The sequence below is a fragment of the Passer montanus genome, unplaced genomic scaffold (assembly GCF_014805655.1).
Source record: "Passer montanus isolate IOZ18808 unplaced genomic scaffold, ASM1480565v1 scaffold50, whole genome shotgun sequence".
Taxonomy (NCBI): Eukaryota; Metazoa; Chordata; class Aves; order Passeriformes; family Passeridae; genus Passer; species Passer montanus.
In genome coordinates, this window is record NW_024369930.1 from 3269487 (window position 1) to 3296890 (window position 27404).

Below are 27404 nucleotides of genomic sequence, written 5' to 3' on the forward strand. Positions count from 1 at the left end.
AAAATCAAGTAAATTAACATAATTACATCAAGAATTTTGTACCAATTACTGCCATAGCTCCAATTTCTTCACAGTCTCCTTTGAGTTTCAAACTCAGTAAAGAGTTTTCTAAGATGGTTTTTGTTTTCTCATGAGGCCCAGAATGCCTCAGGGATGATTATTTGGATGGTTCTTCATTATATTTAAAGAAGCATCCAAAGTATTCATGGACTTCAGTTGCTTCTAAGGCATAGGGGAATGTATAGAAAACCTTTTCATATATAAATAAGTTGTTATGGGGCTCCCTCATCAACTCCATATTATTTCTTTTTCAAATGAAGATGAGTCACAGGCCCTTTCATCATCTTACAATCAACAAAACAACAAGAGGGATATTGGCCAAATTGCAATTAAGTATCAGATTTTGTCTTTTGTCTTTGTACTAATTGTGTAAAAAAATAGATGAAGAAGTTTGGTATCCTCCCGTACCAATCTCTTGGATTTTTGTTTTTTTTTCAACAGGCAGTGTAGAAGTATATAACATGTAGAAATAGGTTCAGAAGTACAGATCTTTGCCATCAAGCTGGATTTTGAAAGTGCAAAAATACAGTTTGGTTTGTTTTATCAGAAGTGATGAGAGTTAAAAGTGTAGCTATTCAACACTTCATTCCCCTTACTGTAATATAGTAAGTTTTGGCCCAATTCTGAAGTGGTTTTTTTTGGAATTTCCCTTGTCAGCTATCTGTCCATATTTGTAAATGATCTGGGGATGAAAACTCTCTGAAAGATGGTAAGTACTGTTCATCATTACTGTGCATGTTTCTTGCAGTGTCCAGGAGGAGCCTTCACACCCAATGTGCGGACAACCAAAGAGTTTCCAGACGATGTTGTGACCTTCATTAGGAATCACCCTTTGATGTTTAATCCCATTTACCCCATACACAAGAGGCCATTAATCATCCGGATAGGAGCTGACTACAAGTATACCAAGATTGCTGTGGATCGAGTGAATGCTGCTGATGGGAGATACCACGTCCTGTTTCTTGGAACAGGTAGGATTCATTTTCCTGTGTTGCAATCTCATCTGCAATCAACTCTGATTTTTACAATTTATAGCTTTCAGAAATATTTGTTTAATTGTTTGCAATCGACAGAAATGTTATAGAAATCCATGAATCCATGAATCCTCTTCACCTTCTGGGTATTTTTCTTTTTACTGTAGACAATACATGCAAGAGATACAATGTATTGATCTTAGTTTTGAGGCAAAAAACACCACCGGTATATATTTTATTGGATCTAAATTATAATGCTTCTCTTGAATGTGGTTTGTCTGCAGTATGATTTGACATTAGATTTTGATGATCTTTAACACAAGAAAAAATATCAAAATCTAGCTTTATAATTTTTTTATACTCTCTTCATCATTATTTAATATATGCTGTGTAAGCTACTTCTGAAGAAAAGATCTGATCAAGATGTTGCAAAGGCAGAAACAACTCCTCCAGAAAACAGTAGTAATATGGAAGTACTTAGCAGAGAAAAATAAACAAATGGTTGGAATCCTAGCAGTAGTGGACACAGAGAACTTGATCCAAGTATTCTAAAATAATTTCTGTCTAATATAACCTGTATTTTTTTCACTTACATCAAAATTGAGTCTGGTGTTATGTGTCTGAAGTCTGTAGGGAACAGGTTAAGTGATTCTTGTACTGATCAATTTAGATTTTTTAAAATATTCTGATATGAATCACACCCTTTAGATTGAAGTAGACAAGTAGAGTGGTACTCTGACTAGACCCTAGGACTCACTCACATCTGAAACTCCCACTGGTTTAACAGGGCATTAGAGGTCAATAGGCACAAAGGCTAATCTTCTTTCCTTTTTTATACTTTCAAGTAGAACAAAGGAAAAGAACTCTAGGAGAACAAATATATGTCTCAACATCAGAAAATGATTACAGAAAAGGCTTGCATTGCTTTTATGATTCACATATTATTGGTGCCCTGATTGTTTTCTGCTTGTAGAATAACTGTGTCTGCCAACAAACTCACATGGGGCTGGGACTAACCATATTGTTATATTAGATTTAGGAAGTGGGTGCTAAAAAATCTCTTAAGAATGTCAGGCTTCTATAGGGAAAGGATTAAAAGTAACTCTCTTCACTCGCCTTAAAAAAACCTCTTCAACTATCAAAATCAGCAGGGTGCCTGTGTGCCAAAGGAGGCCAACTGCACACTGTGCTGTATGTGCAGAAGTGTACCCAACCAACAGGTTGATGGAGAGGATTTTTTTCCTGTGTTTGGCTCCTGTTGGAAGTGTTGTGCCCAGCTGTGGGCTCACCAGTGCAAAGAAAAAATTGACCTAATGGAGCAAGATCAGTTGAGGGACTGTATGATGTGATGTATGAGAAAAAGCTGAGAAAATGGTTTTATTCAGAGAAAGCAATGGGGAGATCTTAATGCTGTTGACAACTATCAGATGGGTGGGTGCAGCTACCTAGTGGGGAAAAAAAAACAGATGGGGACTCTTCTAAAGTTGCTCAGTGCCAAGATGAGGGATTTCACACAAGTTGCAGTGTGGGACAGTGCTAATAGATATAAAGGAAAAAGGTTTTGCCATCACCATGATCAAACAGTGGAAAAAGCATCCAAAGAGGTTATGAATTCTCCATCTTTAGAGATTCAAAAGGTTCAAAACCCAACAAACACAGCATTGAGCAGCCTGCTCTAACAGGGCTTGCTTTGAGTGTGGGACTGCAGCAGATGTCTCCTACAGGCTACATGTTTCTGAAGTTAAGTGAAAGGAAAACAAGACCACTTAATTCATGTGAGGTTATGGATGGAGAAAATGAGAAGGGCTAAAGCCCAGCAAGAACTCAATCTGGTTGCTGCTGTAAAAGGCAATAAAAAAATCTTTCTATAAATACATCAGCAACAAAAAGAGAGTTAGGGAGAATTTCCATCCTTTACTGGAAACAGTAAAAAGGCTGAAGTACTTAATGCCTTCTTTGCCTCAGTCTTTAGTAGCAAGACTAATTCTTCAGGCCCCCAGCCCTTGAGTTGGAAGACAGGAATAAGAAGCAGAATGAAGCTTCTATAATCCAAGGAGAAATGGTCAGTGACCTGTTACACCACTTAGACACACACGAGTCCTTGAGGCTGGATGAGATCCACCCAAGGATTCTGAGGGAGCTGGCAGAGTGCTCACCGAGCCACTTTCCATCATTTAGCAGCAGTCCTGGCTAACTGGGGGGGAACTCAGCTGACTGCAAGTTATGTGATGCCCATCCACAAGAAGGCCACAAGGAGGATGTGGGGAACTACAGACCTGTCAGTCAGACCTCATGGCTGGGGAAGCTGATGGAGCAGATCATCTTGAGTGCCATCACGCGGCACGTGCAGGACAACCAGGGATCAGACCCAGCCAGCATGGGTTTGTGAAAGGCAGGTCCTGCTTGATCAGCCTGAGCTCCTTCTGTCACCGAGTGACCCACACAGGGGTGAGGGAAAGGCTCTGGGTGTTGTCTACCTGGACTTTACTGAAGCCTTTGACACCATTTCCCACAGCATTCTCCTGGAGAAACTGACTGATTGTGGCCTGGATGGGAGCACTGTTCACTGGGGATAAAACTGGCTGGGCAGCTGGGCCCAGAGAGTGGAGGGGAATGGAGTTACATCCAGCTTGTACCTGGTCCCAGCTGGTATTCCTTCAGTTCTTTCCCAACCTGAATAACTCTATGATTCTGTGTTTTTCCACCAAACTTTTACCAAGTATCCATCTGATGCAGAGCAAATGCTTATTTTATGATAAGGCATAGTCAGGGCAATGAATTATTCAAAGAATTTAATAAGTTTTTGATCTGGGTATTTTTGTTTTCTTGGCTGGAAATTGATAAATTAGTTTTAAGGTTTTCTTGACTCTCTCCTATCTGCAGCTCTTGGAAAATACTAAATTAACCTAATTAGGAGAGGGTTTTCTACAAGGTGGGTTCTTCTCCTTTCCCTCTCCCACCACTAACATAAACCCACGTTTTCTCTTTAGTTGAATTAATGCAGATACATTTTTCGACTTAGTGAGCTGTCAGGATATTTTTTCTCCTTTCCTGCAGAAGTCTTCTACTCTAGAAACATTGGAAATGTTGATAGAGAGCATCCCTGCTCTTGTTATACAATTGTGAAAGAAAACTTGGTAAAAGAGAGGTTTTACTTCACTGTTAGTTTTCTTCCTTGACAAATCACTATATTTAGTCAAAGTAATAAATTGGTAGGCTAGTGCAGACCTTTCAAATGAGTATTTTATTTCTTTTCCCCATGTGTTGTGGTGCTATTGTTTTAAAATGCTCTGTAAGCACCAAATGTTATTTGGAAGCAAATTCTACAAAAGCTTAGTGGAAAATATTGAGACATAAGTTCCCAGACCATATAGATTGCTAATGTAGCAGTGATACCTAAGCTGGAAAACTATTGAAAAGCTGAAATGTGCTTGAAATCACAATTTGATAGTAAGCATTTTAATAACTCTGCAAGAGGTAAACATAGGTAATTTCATTTTATCTTTTGATGACCATCTGACTGTTTTTAGGTGATCAATGTGGCCTCATATACATACGTGAGCTGTTAAAAATTAAACATAGCTCAGGTTGTTCTTATGTCAATCTCCTCTGTGTACCAGCACAGGACCCATTATGGATCAGATGCAGAAAGTGCAGCTCTTGATACTTTGTATTCATTGCTTTATCGTCTTCATTACACTGGGGACAAGGATCATTTTCTGCTTTCTAGTGAGATGGAGGGCAGGCATTATTCTTCCTGAGCAGGGCACAGGACATTAATACCTTCCAAGGCCTTCCTCCAAAGAAATCATTGCAATGCGAGTTACTGCATTTCTCTGCCCTTTAAAATAAAAGTGATCAAGTTTCGGCCACTGAGAGGAGAAACTTGTTGTCTTTATTCTCTGCTTTCTGTGAGACTCAGGAGGATTTGATAGAGATATTAAGTGTCAAAAGGAATGCAGAGGGGATTTGCTTTGGTGTCAGTTCATCCCAGCAAATGCAAAAACCACATTGTACAGGAGAATTTCATGTGATAATTTCCTTGGGAGCCTGGAGCCCCACAGCCAGAGACAATGGGACTTGACACCTGGTGACAATTACACTCAGCTCAAATGATGAGTTACTGCTGCTGAACTGAGATGTTTCCAGCCATGTCTGTCACTGTCAGTGACCTGTCTCATGCTTGAAATCAGAGTGTTTTATGTCTTGCCAGATGCAAAGCACACAAAATGTTTAGCTTTTCCTCTCTTCCTCCTCTATAGCCTTAGTAATAAATCAGTTCCTGAATGCAAGTGAAGGATAACAGAAGTACAGAGCTCCGACAACCCCAGTGGTTTTCATCCTGTAGCCATGGCACAGGAGGGCATAGGCAGCTCTGTAGTTTTTTCATCTTGGTTGTGGACTAAATGCAGTGTTCCCTTTGCTCCCCCAGACAGAAGTGCTCTGCTCCTAGGGCCTGCTCCATACCCAGAGTTAATGCACTGTTTTTTCTCCCTTGCTTACCTGCATAGCAAACAAAATAAATCCCAGGGACAGACATAGTTCGTGTGGCATTCCATGCTTTTCGAATTATTACAATCTCCCGCTTTTCCTATGCTTTTAAACAGGAAGACTCCCAAAGCACTTCACAAAACTTGCTAGATTTGTTAGGACTCCCCTAAGACATCTCTTCACCCCTGACTGGCGGGAGCTGACTTGGAGTAAGGAGCAAGTCTGGACTGGCAGAGAGCAGTGCTGCCAGAGAAGAGTGCTGTCTACCTACCTTGTCTTCCCTAACAGAAACACAAGAGATAATTTACTTAGAAGGAATATAATCACTCATTTGCATATTTGACTAGAGCAATGCTGATGGTATTTTTTCCCTCTGCAATGAGAAATAATATATTCGGTTCAAGAATTTGGGATTAGAGTTCTGTTCAATTATTCCATTTCTGTGATGGGACATGACTCAGTCCTGAGTTTTTTAGATTCACTCTAGGGTTCCACTGAAAATTTTTTACTTGTTTCACTTATATTTAAAGAACCTGAGCTTTCAATATTTTGTGTTCATCCTTTGGTAGATCGTTTTCTACGAATTTTAAGACAGCAGTAAACCACCAGGAGAACATATTTGTGAGATTAATATGCATTTATTAAGCATGCCACCTACTGCTTGCAGCATGAAAGCCTTTGGTCAAAGTACACACAGATTGCACAACCAAAAGATTATTCACAGAGGTTTTTTATTTCTCTTGGTGTTACGAAAATATTTAAATGTCTGGGTCAAACTTGGGTACATTAAACAGCTATGGGCACCAATGGGATTTTTTTCAGTTTCTTGCTATCAAGATACGATATGTTTTTCTGGAAAGAGATCTAAGTTACTGTCATAAAAAGACACTACAGACTTCAATGTGGCTTATTGAGATGATTAATGTCAGCCACATGCATCTGATGTGGCATGAGGCTGATCGATGTTTCTCATTATATTTTCTTCTCTGATGAAACATTTGTTTTCAAAGTCTAGATGCATGAAGTGCCTCCAGAGCTAAGTTTGTAATACTCATTTTCATGGTGTTGTATGATGGCTGTCTTTTTGGAAAACTAACCCTAGCTGACAGCAGTAGCCTCCAGTAATGCAATAGCCAAATGATCTACAGATTGTAATCGAGAGATAATCTGGTCAAAAGAGCAAGCTTGCCTCCCATCGTTTTCCTGGCTGCAGCTTTGTGACTGTGAGCTCAGGGAGATGATGTTACACAACAGTGGCACAACAGGCGTCAGACACAATTTCCTTCTTCCTCTTGGTCATAGTGCCTGAATCATTCATAACCTTTTGTTGACCTGTTCATCCAAAGCTTTTTCACAGACTTCTAAGGTGATATGTAAGTTAAGAGGGTGTACCTCTACCTGCTTCATTTCCCTTGTTCAGGTTTTATTCAAGCAAGCTCACACTGTGTCCCAAAAGATTGACTGAGCTGGGGCTATACAAAAACTTCACCCTCAAGTGTGAGCATTTGTATCTGTCTTTTTGTGCTTTGATGCAGCTTGCATTTTATGAAGTTTCACAGAGATATTATGAGCTGGAAAAAAATTGCCCCCATTTGACAGATGAGTGAACTAAGCACAGAGAGGTTAGTGGCCATGGTGGGAGCTCTGAGTTACAGCAGACACAGAGCGTGGGAACGTGGCTGTCAGCCCTGACTGCTAACCTGCCACCCTCTCAGGTGCTCTGCTGAGCCTCAACATTTTCTCAAACAGACAGATTTCAAACATTCTATGAACTTTTTGCTTTCTTTTTTCTTTGTAAGGTTATTTGTATACATCAGGTTCAACTCAGATAAGAGACCAGAAATAATTAGCTGCCACTAGGCTGACAGGTAAAACATGGAGAAAAAGTTTTTAGAGGGTCTCCAGCAGTGTAACATACATCAGGGGTGGGGATTACTGAAGGAAGCCTCTCAAAACTCATATCACAGTAGAAGCTGGTGCCTATTGCAGTCACTTTTTTAGGATGTGGAAAATTTGGGGGTTTTATTTGTAGTTCACTTTGTCCGTGTGATGTGGCTCAGGGGTAAGTGGTTCCCAGCTCTCTTTGAGGCTCACATTACTGACAGCTGCAGTGTTCACTTAGAACTGGGGAAATAAAAACTAGTCAAAATTCAGAGAATGAGTTTCTGATTTAGCCATAAACCTCTGTATTTTTCATGTCTTTTCATTAAGTTTTGCTTTTTCCATTGCTCATGGTCAGGCTGACCAGGAATTAATGTAATCAGGCACAGTCTAACTCGTACTGATGAAGCTTAGGTGATTAATGGCAGTCCAGAATCATGTCTTGCATTTCAAGAAATATTATTATAATTATGATTATGATTATTTGCCTCTTATGCTTTTATTCCATTTATTGGAGTGCCTTACTTCTTCATTTATTTCCCACTCTGAATACATTCTACACCTTTTTTTAGCCTGCACTTTCCTCCCTTTCTGTTCCCACTTTCTCAGTCCTCTCAGAGGGAATGTGATCTCAGTGTCTTTGTCTTTAATGTCAAGCTGGGACACCTGCATTTGTTAAACAGTTTTAAATGGAAAAGCATTTTGAGTCACTCCTGTCCTCTTGCTGTCAGCTTGAGGGAGATTCTCTTTTGTTTGTCCATCTCCCCCCTTGACTCACTCCCCCATCAGACTGCTGAGCTGATGCAAGGCTGCAAACAGCTCCCAGTGAAGAGTTGGGAAAGTGGTGAGCAAAAATCTGCCTTTTCATTTCTAGATTGATATTCTGGAGACATAATAGCTTTTTCATGACTATGTAAAATCATAGCATGGAGAATTGTTTTCAAGTGGATTTCTGGAAGGAACAAGTAAATGGCAAAGGAAACCACATTGTTCAATTTTATGAATTTTAGAGGACTACCTTCTAATTTCATACAATGACCGAACTTGAAAAAAATTTCACCTGCAATTGTTTGATGATCTCTTATGCCTGATTTAGAGCATAAAATATTATTTATTGTGAAATATACTCAGAAATAGCTCAGGCACTGCTTTGCATAGATGTCTTGCAGTGCACAGTGCTTCATCCTTTCCTCTGACCAAGGGAATTTAGTTCACTTTTTTGCTATTAGCAGAAATAATCAAATGAGATTTTTGACAAAACTCAAGTATACCATAAGCTTTCTATGTGAACACATGTGACTTGATTTGTCGGATACAAGTTTGTGTTTATAGTGGAGACAGCAGTGGTGCTGAGGAAGAAATAAAAAGTGGGGTTTGGGGACAAACATTTGCTTTTCATTTATTAAGGAAAAGGCTGAGCTACAGTAGCAACACCATTTTTAGAAGCAATGGGAGAACTATAGCCTATAAGCTGTGTATTATTGGAAGTATTTATAGATAGGTGTACAGAGATATATATGTACAGACTAATGGAAAGCCTTGCTCTAAGAAATTTTATTTAATCAATAGCTTTCTATTGCCTACTTCAATATTTATTTTAAAAATTGTATTAAGTCTCCTTTAAAACAATGGAACATTCCTTTGTACAAGGATTTGTCCATCATGGTACAATACTGAGTCAAAGTAAATGGCAAAATACTGAGTCAAAGGAAATTAATACAAAGGTAAACAGTCCTTCACTCTGTGTGTTCTTCTGGGGTGTGACAAAAAGGTACATAGGAGCCTGCTTTACAAATAGGAGAGGTTATTAGGAACAAGGACTTGGCGTCAGGCGTTATCGGTATTTTCTGTGCCCATGCCCAGGATAAAATCTCCCCTCAGGTTCTGATTTCAGTCTGGGGCAATGTTTGAGGACTCAAGACAATGTAGGAATTTTAAATGTGTGGCATGTGCTAATGGATCATTGACATAAACCGGTTCTTCAGGGGCTCAGCAGCCTTACATTCCTTTGCAGGTAAGGTCACTGTCAACATGCTTAGTGCCCTGTATGTCAGGGTTACAGGTACTTGACACTTTGCAGGCAGCTTCAGAAAAACACCACAAATGGCTGCAATTCCTTCCTGCACTTCTGATTATTTTGTAAGGTAGAGTCTAGTGTTAGAGAGAGAGAATTGATAAAAGAATGCAGAGAAGCAGAGGTAGACTGGACTGAAGCCATGTACATGTGTGAGTGGGTTATTCCCTTAAGCAGGAGAAGAAATACACACAAGCCCTTTCTCCTTTCCTCTGAGGGAGGCATCTGCAGCAGTTTAACACTTCTGTGGGTCCTGGCAGTTAGTAAATCTCTCTCAGGTTCTCATAGCTTAGCTAATACTGGCACCCAAGCTAGACCACAGCTGTGCTATCACAAGATTTTGTTTCAGTGAAGTTTCTTCAGAAGGAACTGTTCTATCATGCCATTGTATAATGAGAATAAATGTTTCCGTGGAAAATTCTCATGAAAAATTCATGCCTAACATGCCCTGAGCATGTACCATTGATAGCTACACATTTTAAAGTCTTGTCAGCTTTCAGTTTCTCTTTTCCTTCTTATTTTTAAAGACAAAGTACTGCAATGTGCTCTCTGTGTGTGGGCAAGTGATTAAATATCAATATTCTGCCTTTAAACCTTTTTTTAAAATAATAATAGCAACAACAAGTAGTAGTAGTAGTAGTAGTAGTGGTGGTAGTAGTGTCTGGCTTCCTTGAGTGAAATAAGGGGATGTAAATTACTTATAGTAATCATCTTACCCTGCAGTTCTAGCTATAGAATTTAGTCACTGAGCTTAAAGCAAAAATAAAATTGAACTTTTCCAGCTTACATTGCCTTCATTATGAATTGTCAAACAGGAAACTGAAATTTCCTCATAAATGTAGGTACTTGCCTGTTTTGTACTATGCTAATGTTCTGTCAACTGCACAACTCTACATTGCTCTTAAAAATTTTGAAGGCTGAACCAGAACCTGTATCATTGTTTTCATTCCTCAGAATCAGTATTGAGCAGATAGATTAATTCTACTCAGTCTAGTTTCTAGGTCTTTCAGGTAAGAGGAATTCTATGTGCTTTTTCCAAGTTAAAGTGCTCATTCTTGTGATTATCCCACAGTCTGTCTTTTCTGCCACATCAGAAATACTTCAGTGTCTATCTCAGCCTGTAAGAGCCTTCACAGATATTCTTTCCACATAAGAAATTTGGAAAACTAATCACAAAATCCCCTTTGGTCTCACTCATCACATCTACCCTGCAAAAACACTGTCATTGCCACATTTCTACTTACTCCTTTGTTCTGAGTGGATTTGTGAGGCTTGGAACTGTATTTTGAGAGGGAAACCATGATAGAATAGCTAAAATATCTTCACCTTGCTTTTTCTTTTCATCTTACAGAGCAAAATATTAACTTCTACCAATATATAATGTACTTGATTATTGTTTTAATTTAATTTTAAAAAAGTTTCCATCTAACTGTGTTTACGTCTAGATAGTTATTCTTTGGAAGGTTTACCTTTCATGTCATCAGTTGTCCTAGCATTTTATTATCAAATATGAATCTATCAAATCCTGCAGTAGCTCCCTTTTACCTGTTTATATTGTGTTTTACTTTAAGATCATTAGAATAAATTCTGCCTCTGTGTCTGTACAGCAACAGAATATACTGATTTTGATTGATCTTTTTGTATAGAATGGTAACAGTAATGGTAATAACTCCAACTTTATCATGACTTATGTTCATATATGAGAATACTTCCGTGATACTATTCCTGCATAAGGAATCATCTCATCATTCTTACTGACTCCAAACTGTAGAAATTCCTGAACATTTCTTACCTTTCTCTGTATCACAGTTCTTGCTTCGATGGTTTCCTTTTATAATTAATGAAGATCAATCTGCTTTTTTTTTTCTCCCTCTCCATGTTACATGGTCTCACTTGTTCTCACCTATTGCAGATCAAGGAACTGTACAAAAAGTTGTTGTCCTACCCACCAACTTCTCTGCAAGTGGAGAACTCATTTTGGAGGAGATGGAGGTTTTTCAGGTTTGGCTTTCTCCTTCTTTTGTTTTTCCAGTGTGTATGTTCACACAAACACTTTGTTCTAACAGACTTTGGCAAGGGCAACTGTGATTTGGTAATAGATCAAGTAAATGTGCATGCTGTCAGTTTGATAACTTCATAAAGATTACAAAATGTTGATTGTTATGAAGGCTAGAGCTAGCTGAAGCCCTTTTCTTCTCCTATATTTCAATTGCCTATTTTTTATGTTGATATACTGGCTACAAGGATTTTGATAACCAGTTTTTTAGGAGGTCATATTATAATGGCTTCCAGAAGGAGACTTTTATCATTGGCATCACTGTAGAGGCTGTTGCTGTGTATGGTTGGAATTTCAGATTTCTGTACTTTCATTATCTGAAGATCTTCCTAGTTCTCAGTTGCAAAATGAAATCAAATTTGTGTTGTTTTTGCTTAACTCCCATTCTTCAAAGTCACATGCCTCTGAAGTCAAGGAAACTACAAGTTTAAAAGAACATCAGCTGAAAAGAAATACAAAAACTACAGGGAGATAAAGGAATAGCCTCTGTCAATCACTCTGGCATGTAACAGTTGTAATAACCTAAAGAGAATGTTCACCCTTGTGTTGAAAAATCCCTCTCAAATATTTGGATGGGCTGTTCATTAAACAGTAGTCTCAGGGCAAGTGCTATTATGTGTCTATAAACTTCTCCATTTAATTGACAAAATACAAAAAGGAAAATTTAAGCTTCTTTATTGAGGCAGCATTAATGGTTTCCTTAAGAAAAGGAACATTCATAAAGGCATCTGTGTTAACACTTACAAAGGCATAGCTAGTATTCCTAGGCTTTCATTGAAGACTTCCTGCTAAAAAGAAATATGTGAGTGATATTACTTTAAACTCTTCACCAAGATAGTGCAGGTTCCATTTACTGAAACATAAATTAATACATCACAAAGATAGGTGGGCTGAGAGGCATCCTCAGCCTAAACCTAGTTTATGGGCTTCTGTGCACAGACCTTTTTATCCTGAACCCCAAAAACCATGATATCATAACTTCTGCTGTTACAATCTGTTTGGCATCATGGTGTTTAGATGAGTCTCTCCAAGAGAGCAGGGATGAAATCAGGGGCCCTGTGCTAGTTTATATCAAGGGTAGCAAAGCAATCCTCTTCCAGAGTAAACAAGGAAAGGAGAATGTGGCATCAGATCCAATGTTGCATTTGACATGCAGACTCCAAACACTTCATGAAGCAACTCTTTTCTCCAAACCTTTGCAAATTCACATGATTCGCAGCCAGATTTTCTGGTCCTGTCCTCCCTGCTGTGTTGTGGTCATCTGCAATTAATCCAAGCCCACTGTTATGGCTTTCCTTTGTGACTGAGCAAATGCTGAACCGTAAAAAAATGATGAACATTTTTATTACCATTGATTTTATCACTTGTTTGGATGAACATAATGACTTAAGGCAAGGAAAGTAACAATTCCTTTTCCAGCTCTTTAATATTTGGTTTGGACACAGATATTAATAGACTGCTATGATGACACACAGTAGTATACAGTACTGTCTCTGGGAAAGAAACATTCAGGAACACTCATGCCATTTTAAAAGAATCTAGTAATTGACAATCTGAATATATATCCAAACTGCATGCACTGTAGATAATTTGTAAGAGAAGGATTTTGTATTCTTATCTGGATCATGTGGTAAATATTCATGAGCTATTTCATTATTTTCCCTTATCATCATCATTAAAGAAAAAATATTTCCTATTACAAAGTTAGAGTAGCTCTTCCATTTCTGAGATAGCACAGATGCAGGTTAATTATAAGTGTACAAAAACCTTTTAGATACATGCAATAATAATGTGGTTGAGTTTCAGCAATAAATTTTGTGAGACATTAATTGTTTATATGTTTATATCATTTGTTTAGTTCTGAAAATAGCAGTACTTAGTAGGAGTGAGTGCTCTCTTTCCAGGATATAAAAATGTATTGTTTTCTTAGATATTACTTAGGTTTTAGTGACTTTTAAATGTTACTTTTGGGAAAGAGTTCTTGACAATGATTTGTAACTCTGTCTTTCAGAGTAATTCTCCTATAACAACAATGAAGATTTCATCTAAAAAGGTAAGGCAAAATGGAATGCCTGCTTTGTGCTTATTAACTGAGAAGCAAATTGACTTAGATGTTAGAATATCAGTTTTTGTGAAGCACACTAAATATAGGAAAATTTTCCATACTGAGTACAGAAAACTTGACTGATGTTTGCACAAGCTGTTTATATGCTCTTGCACTAAGATAAAATAATTTCTTGGCCTTGCACTAAGATAAATTAATTTCTGTTCATTATACATCATTTCTAATTAACTGAAAGTGTCAGGTTTCTTATTTTGATTTACAATTAAGGAATCAAAAAAAAATACTAAGAGAGGAAATTCACCCTCACTGTTTTTTTTCTCTAAAGTCCCAAATAGAAATTTTTCCTTGGAAGTCTGTCTGATCAGTGTAAAAAGGCAGAGTTGGGGCTGTTGGGTCTGTGGTGCAATTGTGCATGTTTGTTTAGTAGTAATAAACAATGGCAATAAGAATAATGAAAACAGCTGAGCGGATTTCTGCTGAAATGCTTAACACAAAAGCTAAAAATGTGTATTCTATAGTTTCTCAAGCAAGATGTTGCTCAATATTTTACAAAGCTACTACTAAGTAAATACTCACTAAGTCGATTTCAGTACACTTTTTCATTCTTATGACAAGAACATCAAAGGAATTTCAAGGGTTTTTTGTTCAATATTAATTTATATTTTTTAGAATGATTAATTGTTTTTTGAGTAAAACAAGAGTTTTGGCCCAGGTTTTGGTAATGATCTACACCCTTTGAACTTCTCTTGCAAAAGCTCTGATTTATTGCGAAAGTTCTCTTGGCTTATGTTTCCAGGTATATAAGGCTATCAGAATCTGGCCATAAGCCTCAGCAAAATCTCTAGGTTTTACATCTTGGAAATGTATGCACTGGAGGATCCAACTAGGAACTCTGCATAATATTTATTAATGTGACTGTGTGCAGAGAAAATACTTAGTTCAAAGGCTTGAGCCAATAATCCTCACTGAATAAGAACCAAGTTCTCAAGTCTGAGCAATATTAAGTCAGCCTGTCTGCCCCAGAACAGAACAATGACACTCAATGTCCAAAGAACCATTAACATTCCCCAGTGTTTCTAGGTGTTTTCTAGCAGGAAGATGGAAATAACATAGGCCTGTTCACCTGGGAGATTTCTGTTGATCTTGACTTTATATGTATTTTGGCTCCCCTCTTGGTCTTGAGTTAATTCCAGAATTAATTGAAAGGCTTTTCTGGGTGTGTTAGCCAGGTCTTGGGTGAAACTCCTCCACATCTGAGCTAAATCTTCCCATTTCCTCCTGCAGCAACAGTTGTACGTGAGCTCAGATGAAGGGGTCACTCAGGTCTCCTTGCATCGCTGCCACATCTACGGGACCGCCTGTGCTGACTGCTGCCTAGCCCGAGATCCATACTGTGCCTGGGATGGCAACTCCTGCTCCAGGTTTTATCCCACAGGAAAAAGGTGAGCTAAGCAGCCCAGTGAAGTTTGCAAGGGAAAATGCCTTTCATTTTCATGGTTGTGGTGTGATGGAGAAGTGGGATGTCATTCCTTTCATGAGCATGTACAAACAATACCCCCATAGCTGTTGTGCTTGGAGTTATTCATCACCTAGGACTGTATGCTGCAAGAGTGTATGGTAAAGAGCTTGGCTTTTCATATTTAAAGTAATGGATGGAAAAAAAAAAAGAAAAGGAAAAAAAGGGTTCTTAATCATAAATATTAATCTTTCTGTCTCACGCACACAAAATCAGTGAGACATTTGTTCCCTTCATTTAAATTCAATTACTTACTATGGATGTAATTATGATAGCCCTAAATACAGCAAAAGATCTCTCAGGCTGTCTGAGGAATAAACTCATTTATATTTTTTTGTTCCTCATTTGCTTCTAAGTGAGAAGAATTATTTTCAGGAAAATTTTAGGCAAATGTGATTTCCATGTAGTGTCTGTGGATTTGGGTTTTTTGACATGAGGTTTATTAAAGCAGACAGGAAAGCAATTTCTGTTTAATTTGCAACAGAACTAATCGTCCATCTCATAATCTTATGCAAAACAGAAGTCTCTTTCCTTCTCCCTGGGGAAATATTTAATAGCAGAAGGCTGTAGTGAGCTCTTGTCTTAATAAGATTTCACTTCATATACAAACAAAGCTACAGAATACACAATGAAGTGTTACTGCAGAGGGGACAAATCTTTCAGAGATATGCTCTCTACAACTACCTGGAAGGAGGTTGTAGCCTGCAGGGGTTGGACTCTTCTCCCAGGTGACAAGTAAAAGGACAAGAGGAAACAGCCTCAAGTTGTGCCAGAAGAGGTTTAGATTGCATATTCTAGAATCATAGATTCATGAAATATGCTGAGATGGAAAGGACCATCAGGACCATTGAGTGCAACTCCTGGCCTTGCACAGGACACGCCAGGAATCACACCATGTGCCTGAGAGCATAACCCAAACACTTCATCAAGGCTTGGTGCTGTGACCACTTCCCTGGGGAGCCTGTTCCAGTGCCCAGCCACTTCCTGGGTGAAGAACTTTTCTTGATATGCAACCTAAACCTGTGACTGTGCTCAGTGTCTGCACCTGAGCTGCAGATGCAGAGGGCCACATACAGTCACTGGGTTTTATTCCTGTTCCCTCATAGAGGCAGACAGTTGACAGAAACAGGCAAAGCTTGGATCTGCTGATAATAATATCATCCTCTGGACAATTGCTTTTGTTATTGCAAAGCTTTCTTGACTCATTCCTTACATGAGATTACAAGGTAAAGCCCAAACTGGCCACATAGCACTTGATAGAGTACATGGGGTTAACTGCTTTCAGTGAGAATATTCAGACCACCAGTCTGCAAACTCATTGTTTTCTTCCACGGAACAAAGGTCAGAATATGGGGGAGGAAAGAAAAGAAAAATCCGCAAGTCTCAGGCTACCTAACTCCTACAGTAACATAGCTGCCAAAAGGTACAAGGAGCAGTCAGGTACACCCAGCCTGTGCAGTTTCCAGTTTGCCATCCCCATTACATACACCCACCCAGGGTTATTTCCACTGGGGCTTGCTTTCATGCTGATATTTTGTTTGCAATTTGCTCCTTATGTCAAACCAAAATAAACACCTCTAACTGTATGGAAAAAAGTCTGGTTTTCATATGTGAAGGAAATGAGTTGTCTCTTTATCTAACAAGGCAAATTATGAAGGAGAAAACATTGGTAACTAGAGCCAAATCCCATTGTCTAGACAGTAGTTTCTGCTGTATGCATTTGCTTATTTGCTTCTTTTGACACTTCTGTCTCTTGTGAATTACTGCAGTTCCTCATGCAACATCAATTTACCCCAAAACACCTTATAGTATTACCTTTATTTTCTAACTACCACTTTAAAAAAAAATTAATATCTAAATGTCAAGTTCTGATTCTCAGACCTGTTTAATGCAAGCAACATGCCATCTCTGACAGTGTGGAGCAGCTCATGGTAGCACTAGAACTGATATTCACTCAGAAATTCTTCATGGCCTCCCTTGACTCATGTAAATAGTTCACAGGGGTTAAGACCCCAAGGCATAAAATGAAATATTTTTGATGGTAAACATAAAAACTATACTTGGAATTTCAGTAATTACTCCTTTGAAACATCACTGTTCAAATATTTCCTTTTCAAACGATGCAGTGAGGGATCGGGTGACAGGGGATTATGGGCACTCTCTCTGTGTTTGTGCACTACCTGGTATAATGTGGCCATAGATGTGTCACCCTTCCCTCAGTAGTACTGGAGCTCCAGAGGCTTTTTATAATTTCTGATCCTCAATTCCTTAGCGCATGGTTCAGAATACAGCTGTTTAATATCCCAACAGTGTCCATTTGCAACAATCTATCACCAATATATTTTTTTCTTGAACTTGATAAATACTGAACTACTTTACACAATATTTAGCAATGAAAATAATATATATTAATAATTTTTTTAAAAATGTGCATCAGCATTTCATGCACTGAATTCTGTGAGCTTTGACTTGCTAGCTGTGGAAGACTGAAATCCAGCATTCCCAGTAAGCTCCCCAGTTTGCTAAAGAATCATGATTTTACATCTGTCATCCAGATTATATAAAAAATTCCCTATTTAGAAGTATCCTGATACTTGGTGAAACTTATTATATTTTGGAAATAGGCATATCCCTTCAAGTAGAAGACAAATTAGAATCTTAGCTCTCCACCATTCTGCGTGAATACTTCGGTCTCTCTGCTGCAAAGGTGGTACAGGCACCAAATCTAAAGTGCTTGCTAAAATCGAGGTGGGAACATGCCCTTTGTCATAATTTTGTGTTGGTGTGTCAGATATGTGCAGTATGAATCTTATGCATCTCATTGTTAGCTGCTTGCCTTTATGAAGAGTTCCAGCTGGGGGTTCTGGCTTTGAATGCTGGATGTTGTGAGTGAACAGAGGTCTTTTTCATTTGTCACCTCTGATCCTTCCATCCCTAAACCTCCACTGCACAACTGCTTTATCTACAAAAACTGCACCTGCTTTATAAGCTTCAACAGATGCTGCTTCACTTAAACAGTATCTTCACACCAACAGGCCTGCCAAGAGTAAAGCACACTCACAGTAGGTCATGAACTATCCCTAACATTTGATCTAGTAAAAAAGACCAAGACACAACAAATCCAGAAATAAAAAAGTGGTTCTTTTCGGTGTAGCTATCTTGGAATAATATTTTGTTTTTACAAAATCTTGCAGGAGGAGCCGTAGACAAGACGTGAGGCATGGAAACCCTCTGACTCAGTGCCGTGGTTTCAACCTGAAAGGTACTGTAATTTAGAGATCCTCCTGCTATATAAAGAACGCATGGTTTTCCTTTATATGATTCATTATAACTGACATTATCAATATGGTTTACTGGTAAAGCATAATTATTTTCCAAGTGTGAGTTTTGTTTTGATTTTGGATGCTAAAGCATGTTTCCTTGCAATTATATGAAACTTGCACATATATGATAAAATGTTGAGCCATGAAGTACATAGTTCAGCATATTTGAATTGAGTAGCTGACACTGTTGACTAGAGAAAAGTAAAGTTAATTTGAGGACTTTTCTACCTTGGTTTCCCTTCAGTCTTTATTAATGCATTTTCATTCATTTAAGCTTTGGACCTCCAAATTTTTCTGAATATTTGATCCCATACTGACTTTTGGGGTCACCTTTGAGCAAACAGCAGGATCTAGGCCAGCCTGTCTTTTGATTTATGATTATTCCCTTCTCTCTTTACGTAGGGGAAAATAAACTTATTCTAAATTTCTTTATGGAGTCTCTTATTTCCAACTGTTTAGTCAGCCTGGCATGATGAGGGTGGCCAGGGGAGCCAAGGCTTTGCCCTCCCAGCCAGCACTTTCTCCAGATAGATGGACATCAGTCAAATATGCCCAAAGTCATAGGAGTAAACGCATAAATAGAGGCAGCTCAATCCTCTTGAACCCCACGCATGTCTGAGCTAGGCAGTGGCAATATATGCCATCAGACCAAGGGCACACAGAAAATTATGCTCCTTTCACCTCTATTATGTGCCTGAATTTTGAAATATGTTCTCATCTCTACCACCTGGTGACCAGGTAATAGAGCTGATTGTAAATTTTTTTATTGATTTTTTTAATCAAAGAACAATGCTTCAAGAGTTACATGTGAAAGGTTCTGTTAATAATAATTCTACTGAAATAGTCTCCACTGGTTGTTGGAAGAATCTCCTAGATCAGAAAAGACCACTGCAGTCAGTTGGGTGTAGATCCCTCTGCTTAAATGAGTCAGTATTAGGTAATTTATATGAAGCTGAACAGCTTGAGCTGATAATTCCAAGAGAAGACCCCAGTGTTAGAGAATACACCTGAACTCTGAGAGATCCATGTTGAAGCAACTTGAGCTTCCTGTCTTCCCCTGCAGGCATGTGCTGAGACCTCCCACCCATTGTCTGTCCCAAGGGTGGGTGTCTCCTTCTTCCATGTGGAAAATGTGAGAATGTCAACTGTCTGCATTCTGGCCTGAGGGGGGATAATTGTTTCAACCTTGACAGTCTTGTGAAACAAGTTTCTTGTTTTCAGCCACTTTTGTAATGTGGTTGTATTTATAGGTTTATGTATTTTAGCATCTTTGTAAAGGAAGTTTCGGTGGCAGCAGTGGGATATAGGGTAGGTGGATGGCAGTTGTTTCCCCAGAAAAAAAAAGATGAAAAGAAAGAGCAATTTAGACACTTGCAAAATATAATTACAGCCATTTATAGCAAAATGACTGTGTTTGGGGAAAAAAAATGAAATCTACCTAAAGGACAAAGGAGCAGAGAGCCAAGCAAAGCCAAGGAAATTTCCAAACTCGTAGAGAACCAGAATGCTGAATCCAAGTCTTTTAACACGGTAGACCTCTAAGCACATATAAACTTAACATTTTTGGCACATTGTTATTTTTAAATAAATCATCAAGAACTAAGCAATCTTGTATGTTTTCGTTTCATGTCTGTTTAATATTGTTATGTTTGTGTTAGCCCTTATAGCCATTACAGAAATGCATTTTAAATATTAAGTATTTCCACATTATTCTCCTAAAAGTTAGAATTTTGTTACAGCTTCCTAAATGTGCTGAAGGACTTGAACCAGGCAAAGTCTCCTTCCTTCAGAAGAATGAATTTCAGTTTCACATACCAGTTGATGAAAGAAACTGAAAAGAATGGGAGATAAAGTAGGGTCTGAGAAAAGCCAGTCTTAGGACTGTGCAAGAACAGAATCAGATTTTAGACATGCAGACCTCTAGGTATTTGCAGTTCTCATATTATTTCAATAATTTCCATTGCTCCTTTCTCAAAAAAAAAAAAAAATTGTATTTCATATATGAGACAAGCTTTTCAATCTGGAGGTGCTTTGTTTTGAGGACAAATATTATGATTTGGACCAAGCAATAAGCATCCAGAAGTTCCTACTGGTGACTGCCAATTATTCATCTATGGAGACTATAAAGGGACACAAGAAGTCCAAGTGATGACATATGCTCAGCACTTGCCCAGGTGTTGCTGGAGTGCTATAAATCTGTCCTTCTCTCTGTTGCTGGCCTGTCTACATATTCATCACATTTCAGGTTGAGAGCCAAGTCCCTTCCATGTGTTGGAAGAGAAGCAGAGCAGAGGGAGCCCAGCCTGCCCCCTCTCTCCTCCCTGGGCTGCTCGCTCAGCTGGAGTAGCTGGAGCCTTCTTTAGGTCATGATACTTTATTTTGGTCATACAACCATATTCTCCCAGATCATAAATGGTGAAGTGTGAAGAAATACATTAGATGCTTCATTCTCTTTTGGAGTAATAGAGAATGAGATAATTTCACAGAAAAATATCCCTGAGCTCAGTTATCCCATCAGCAAAATTTATCAGCCTATAGGTGTCCTAATTTCTCAGAACAGACCATGTCACTCGGAAAACATTGGTATTTGAAACTGAATGTGCTTCTTCACATTCCATGTAATTTATTTGAAAATTTTTCCTACAAATTATTTAATTTTGGCCAGTATCAGAATTAGGCATACTTCATTTAATCTATATTGCATAGAGTTACATGTTTTGTTAATCAAATCACCATTCACAGTATCCTGACCTGTTCCCTTTTTGTTTCTTTCTTTCTAGCATACAGAAATGCTGCAGAAATAGTTCAGTATGGAGTAAAAAACAACACCACTTTTCTGGAATGCACACCTAAATCTCCTCAGGCTTCTATTAAATGGCTGCTACAGAAAGACAATGACAGGAGGAAAGAGGTGAGTAATGTGAACAGGAGCTCTGGGAGCATCCTCAGTCAGCATGACATTCCCTCCCCAGATAAAGGGAGGGAACAGTTTGTGTTTTTATCAGGCAGTCTGGCTGCAGTGAAGCTGGAGAATTTGTGTGGATGCAGGACAGTGACCATCATTTGCTCATATGAATAAGAGCAGACTCAGTACAGCTGAGACTTCATCCTCAGCCCCACAGACTTCTGTCAGATCAGAACAGCTACCAAAAATTTTTAAAAAAATCTTTGTTTCATACCTTACTGATTGCAAACTGAAGGTTTGCAGCACTCAGAACTTCTTATTGATCTAAGGAAATAGGCATAAAAGCAAGAACTTGTATAAAGTTCAGGAAGAAGTCAGTATGCAGTAGCTCCTCTGTGCTATTGAAGAGATAAAAGGCAAAAGTAGGAGAAATGTGAAAGGTTTCTTTAGCAAGAAACTAGTCCAGGCTAAGAACACGTATTGACAAAAGCATTTCCTCACCATGGTGCAATCACATTTTCCATTACTGCACTCTCTAAGGCTCTCGAGTTTCAGCACCGTAATATACAGTATGATTGTTTATGGGGAATGTTCCTTCCTTAAGTAATATAAAAGGGGAAAAAATCCATTGCAAATCCAAGGCACTTACTATATGAATAAAAAGAAACATCTTTCAAAAGGAACTTTTAAGTAATGTGGTGTCTGTTGATAGGTTATAAATACTGTAAAGTATTATTCTCCTATCAGGCCATTTTACAAAAACAGAGGGGAATTACAAATGTCTCACTGAGTTTTCTAACTATTCAAAGCCATGTTCTGGCAATAGGTACAATTCTTTAACCCATTGCTTCAGCAGAACATCTCCCTTTTTTTGTTCTTATGTTCAGTAAATATATTAGAATCAATGCAGTTTCATGGTACAACAGGGTGAATAAAGCAATAAAAGTGTTAATTAGTTTTCAAGCTCTCAGATGCCTGGAAATCTTCCACAATGTCTACAAAAGTTTACAATAGCAGAACACCATAATAAGTAAATTAGTTCCCAAGAGAACCAAGTATAATGCAAAGCACAGTAGCAAAATAGAAAAACCATTCAGAAAAATACCAGCAGTGGTTTCCTTTCATAATGGATTGAACTAGCAATTTTTACTTAATACTGATATGCAAAGGGACATCTGCACATTCATTTATAATTGGATGATAACAAGCTCTGGTAACTTGCTTCTTTCAGGTGATGTGATCATCTCCTGGGACAGTGCAGAGTCTGAAGCCAGAAAAGAAAGTACCTGTGCTCTTGGTTAACATTGAGCCAAGTCCCACTTGAGACCACGGTGGTGATAATTTTTATAGGCTACAGACTCTGCAGAGCAGATAGAGTTCTTCAACAGGAACCTGCTCAAAGTCAAAATATTTAATGAGAAGCCACCTTGAGTTCAATGCCAAATTAGCCTCCCTGGTCCTGCACCTTTCTTCCACTGAGTCTCAGCAGCAGTCTCTTGATGCTGAAAGAGACATTCTCAGGAGTGCAGCAGGGCAAATAAAAGTTCATCCCTTCAACTCTACTATTTGAACATTATGGAAACTTCTATTTCATGTGGTTTCCAGATTTTTATCTTTGCCTACATCCTGATCAAATTATTCTAACATAAGAAATAAAATCATTTAAGTCATTTTCTTTAGCAGCACTTGCCTTCTTTGAGGTATGCTCTGTTTTAAAAGTGGTCTCTTGAAGATAATCATATAAAAATAAAGTAACTTTAAGAAAGTCATGTTTGAAGTGAAGCTTACCAGAAGCTCCAATACTCTGTCGTTCCATAACCTTCCCTAAAAGGCTCCTTCTGCCTTTTTGCTCTCTAGGTGAAGCTGAACGAGAGGATCATAGCTACTGAGCACGGGCTCCTGATTCGCTCTGTGCAGGACAGCGACCGGGGGCTTTACCACTGCATCGCCACGGAGAACAGCTTCAAGCAGACCTTGGCAAAGATCAATTTCAAGGTGCTGGATTCAGAGATGGTGGCTGTCATGACTGACAAGTGGTCCCCTTGGACCTGGGCCAGCTCGGTGCGAGCCCTGCAGTTCCACCCCAAGGACTTTGTGGGGGCTTTCAGCCACTCCGAGATGCAGATGATTAACCAGTACTGCAAAGACAGCAGGCAGGCAGGTCAGCAGAGGGAAGAATCCCAGAAGATGAGAGGGGACTACAGCAAACTAAAGGCTCTTATCAATAGCAGAAAAAGTAGAAATAGAAGAAATCAATTACCTGGATCTTAATTTAATTTTATAGTAATAGATATTTTTGTCCTCAGTGTAGGGGGCTTATATTTGTCTATTGTGAACAAATTTGTGCAAATCTGATAAAAAATTAAATGAAAATACAGGAAGACTCATAAAAGATCTTTCTCCCAATTAAATGCAGTGTAACCTAAGAAAATAACTCAGCATTTTCTTTCCTAGATGCTTAGTGACTCTAGGCTGGGCTCTGTCCTAGAAACAGCACTGGGTATTCATCTTAAACCAGATTCACCTTTAACATCTCAGTATTTAATTACAGCTGAATAGCAATTTTTACAAAATCAGTGCATTGTCTTGCAACTCTGGAACTGTACCAACTAGACTGGTGGTGAAAGAATCTGGGTTAAGATGCATTTTTAGAGTAGGATGGTACTAAGATTTCCTTGCACTGTATTTAAGAGCATGAGTTTCTTCTTGTTTACTGCTCAATATTGGGTTTACAGCTTTCACTCATCGATCAAATCATGTGAATGCATGCAGCTAGGAAGCAAGTAAAGCGTAGTAGAAATGTTTCATTTGCTCAGAGGTCAAATGAAGGAACAAACAGAAGAAAAACAAAGAATTTATACTTTATCAGAGTAAGCACTGATTATTGTGCATAGTATGAGTTGTAATAAATTAATGAGTTCTGGAATGTAAGTTAAAATATCTCTGCTCATATTGATTTTTATTAAAATAGGGAGTCCTATAACACTACATAGCTTTATAAGTGGCACAAATGTTAACATGAGAATGTTCATTATACATATAATTTTGAAAAACACCTAAGTGACTTAGGTATTTTAGCTACTTTTCAAAGGATTACACTCCAATTTCTTTTCAAAGGACAGAATGTAGATATACCATATAGTGCTTTTTCAGAAATGAAAAATATAGATTATCTTTATTCTGTTCCATGATTAAATTGGAGCTGGTCTGCAATGTGGAAACAAGTCATAAGTGTCTTTGAAATTTTTAAAACATTATTTTTTCAACTTTTTTCTCAAAGTTGCAAATATTTTAACTAGAATTTTCTAATTAAACCATTCCCATTTTCCAGTTTTTGTACCCTTATTCTTTTCCATGTTATTTCCCAATTTGCTCCTATTTTCAGTTCTCTGCTAAAAAGAAGATCAGGAAAAGAAAAGAAGAAAAAAGAAGGAAAGAGGGAAAAATAAAACTGAAAAATGGGTTGGGTCAAAAACCAAAAACTATAACTTGAGAGGTGTGTTCAAACAGAAATCTTTTGTTTAAGAAGCAGCTGTCAGGTCTAATGAAGCAAGTTTTATTGAAAATTGGTGAGTGTGCACCAATCCTAGGAAAAGCAATCACTTTTTTTTTTTTGAGCAATGAAAATGCTGTAAAGAAGGACAGATCATCAATGCTTTTACTATGTAAGAGTGTCCTGGAAGCCACTGAGTCTGTTCAAAACAGTAACAGGGATTAAAAATGTATGAGTCCCCTAGAAAAATCACAATTATTTATGGCATTATGCAAAAATATAAACTGAGGTTCAGCTCAAATCTGAGTTATAATTCTGAGTTATAATGTTATAATTCTGAGTTAAAATGTTAAGTTATAATTCTAGTTCCATTGGAATACTCTAGAATTAACTCTACAGGGCATGGGGAAACACTTCTGGGTTTGTGCCTGTGTGAATTCAGTTTAATGCAGTGGAGGTAACACTGGTATTTATCTGCCATTAGCTGGATTGTCACTTTATCATCACCTCATGAAGGACAGCTGGGAAATGAGCCCTAATGACACCATTTAAACAGTCTCTAAATCCCTTTGATGCTGGTGGGATCTCTCTGAATTTAATTTGTGTGCTTACTGCTAGCATGGCAGTGCCAGCCTGCTCATATATTGCCGTCTACTTAAGTGCTCTCCTTACTCAAGTCCTCAATGTGTATTTCTGCAATATTTAGGCATTAATAACTAAGGTCCTTCATATGGAAACCATCAGGAAACTTTTTCTGACCTCCATGAGATTGAATTTGGCCCAAAGAGCTAGCAAAGAAGGTTCTGGAGGATTGTGGCACTTTTTTTTTTTTTTAACCCTGAATATGACTGACTTCTGAGGTGTGTAAGTGACAAACCAAAAATCGAGTGCCATGATACAGAACTACCTCCTGGAATGACACTAGTGCATATTCTCTGTATGCTGCCATGCTCTTCCTATCTCCCCAGCAGATTCACTGCAGACTTAGTGTGATACTAATGTCTATTGTGAGAATCATAATTGCTTCCAGATGGAATACAGTGATTAATAGGTATTTCAGGGTACAAATTGCCCTTTAAGTGGTTAGGTACAGTGATATTTTAATAGTCCCCCATTAGGCCTCAGAAATTACAGTTACACTGTTTTCTAATAGAATTTGGCAATAAAGGATTCCATTAAAACAATCAGCATAGCTCAGAGTTTAATATGATTATAAAATAATATTTTTAAAGCTGCTTCATATACCATTATTATGGTATGACTATTTAAGGGATTATACTTAAACTAACATTTTTCCTGCTGCATGAGAACTCCAGTATATAAATATAATAAGCTTCTGTCAGTGCATAACTGGTCCAAGCTTCCATGCTTTAGGATCCTTCCCGCATGTATAGAGAAGTCAGGAACCAGATGCTCAGCTGCTATAAACTAATGTACCTTCCTTGTTGTCCTTACAGCTACTGGGGTTGATACCAGCTGAGTGTTTGGCCTTAAGTGTACAGAATAGACAAACTGCAATTTTTCTTTAAAGTAGCCCCTCTACTGTAGGTAACACCAAAACTTAAGACTGTAATATTATTTGTGCTATTTAATACTTCCTATTTGGAGGATTTCTAAATAATGTATATAATTTTATTCCTTAAAAAAATGCAAAAGCAAAATGACTTCTAGGTATAACTTCACCAAATGTAAAGATACGTTCTCTGCCAAGAACTTCACTGTGTACTGGTATTTTTTTTTTGCCTTTTTTATTTTGTGTAGTTTGTAAAGTTTGCTGAAATCTTGACCTAACAATGTGTTCTTTGCAATTGTTGTTTCTGTAGATATGCGTGTTTTATTAAGAGAATCTTGGTTTTAAAATTGTAGGTATGTGTATAAGTTCCTAGCACGATGAAGCTGTCATGACAGTGAATATGCATCATATAGTGTGTAAGAAAGAACAAAATGTAGTTTAACATAGTGCTATTTAATTGAGTATCTAAAATGCCCAACAAAATAAAGTGTGTTGCAACATTTAAAAATCTGTTGGTTCCCCCTTATGGATGTGCATTAAAAAAGGAACTTTTTTTTTTTTTTCCTTATTAAGAAAAGAACCTGAAAAGTAATTCCCTAGATTTTCCAAATAAGTTCAAGAAAATATTTGGAGCATCAGGTATTGTAGCTGGCCAGTTCTGAGCCCTGCTCTGCACTGATGCCCTAGTCACAGAGACAACAAGGAACTCATGAGGAGTCAGAGATTAATTCTTTTGGAGATTATCCCACATAAATAAGCACCTTGCATAAAAGCAGGTTACTTTTCTTTTATTCATTGTTTAAAAAGAGAAGAAAAAAAGTTTGTTTTGTCCTAAGAGTATAAAGTAAATCAGAAAGGTCTGACTAAAAAAGGGGAGTGAAGTGTAAATGCTTTTTTCTTTTATTAAACTGAGGGGAAAAAAAAACCAAAAAAAACCCCAAAAAAACCACACATTCTGTGAAATCCTGATTCTTTCAGCTGAGACTCCTGGCATTCTCTGCAGGGAGGACAGGCTACTGGGGCTGCACCACAGGGAGTCACAGCACTCTCCCA

General features: G+C 38.0%; 1 protein-coding gene across 3 annotated transcripts in view; it reads left to right on the forward strand.

Moving 5' to 3' along the window:
- The window catches only part of SEMA3C (semaphorin 3C), a 116855-nt gene extending 89996 nt beyond the window's left edge, over positions 1-26859 (forward strand). For all 3 annotated transcript variants that reach the window (XM_039723750.1, XM_039723751.1, XM_039723752.1), the window contains 7 exons: positions 809-1031; positions 11393-11481; positions 13548-13589; positions 14886-15043; positions 18312-18379; positions 21221-21351; positions 23203-26859. In XM_039723750.1, the coding sequence (XP_039579684.1) occupies positions 809-1031; positions 11393-11481; positions 13548-13589; positions 14886-15043; positions 18312-18379; positions 21221-21351; positions 23203-23616 (1125 nt within the window). In that variant the 3' untranslated portion in view covers positions 23617-26859. The remainder of the gene's footprint in view (positions 1-808; positions 1032-11392; positions 11482-13547; positions 13590-14885; positions 15044-18311; positions 18380-21220; positions 21352-23202) is intronic.
- The last annotated feature ends 545 nt before the right edge of the window (positions 26860-27404 follow it).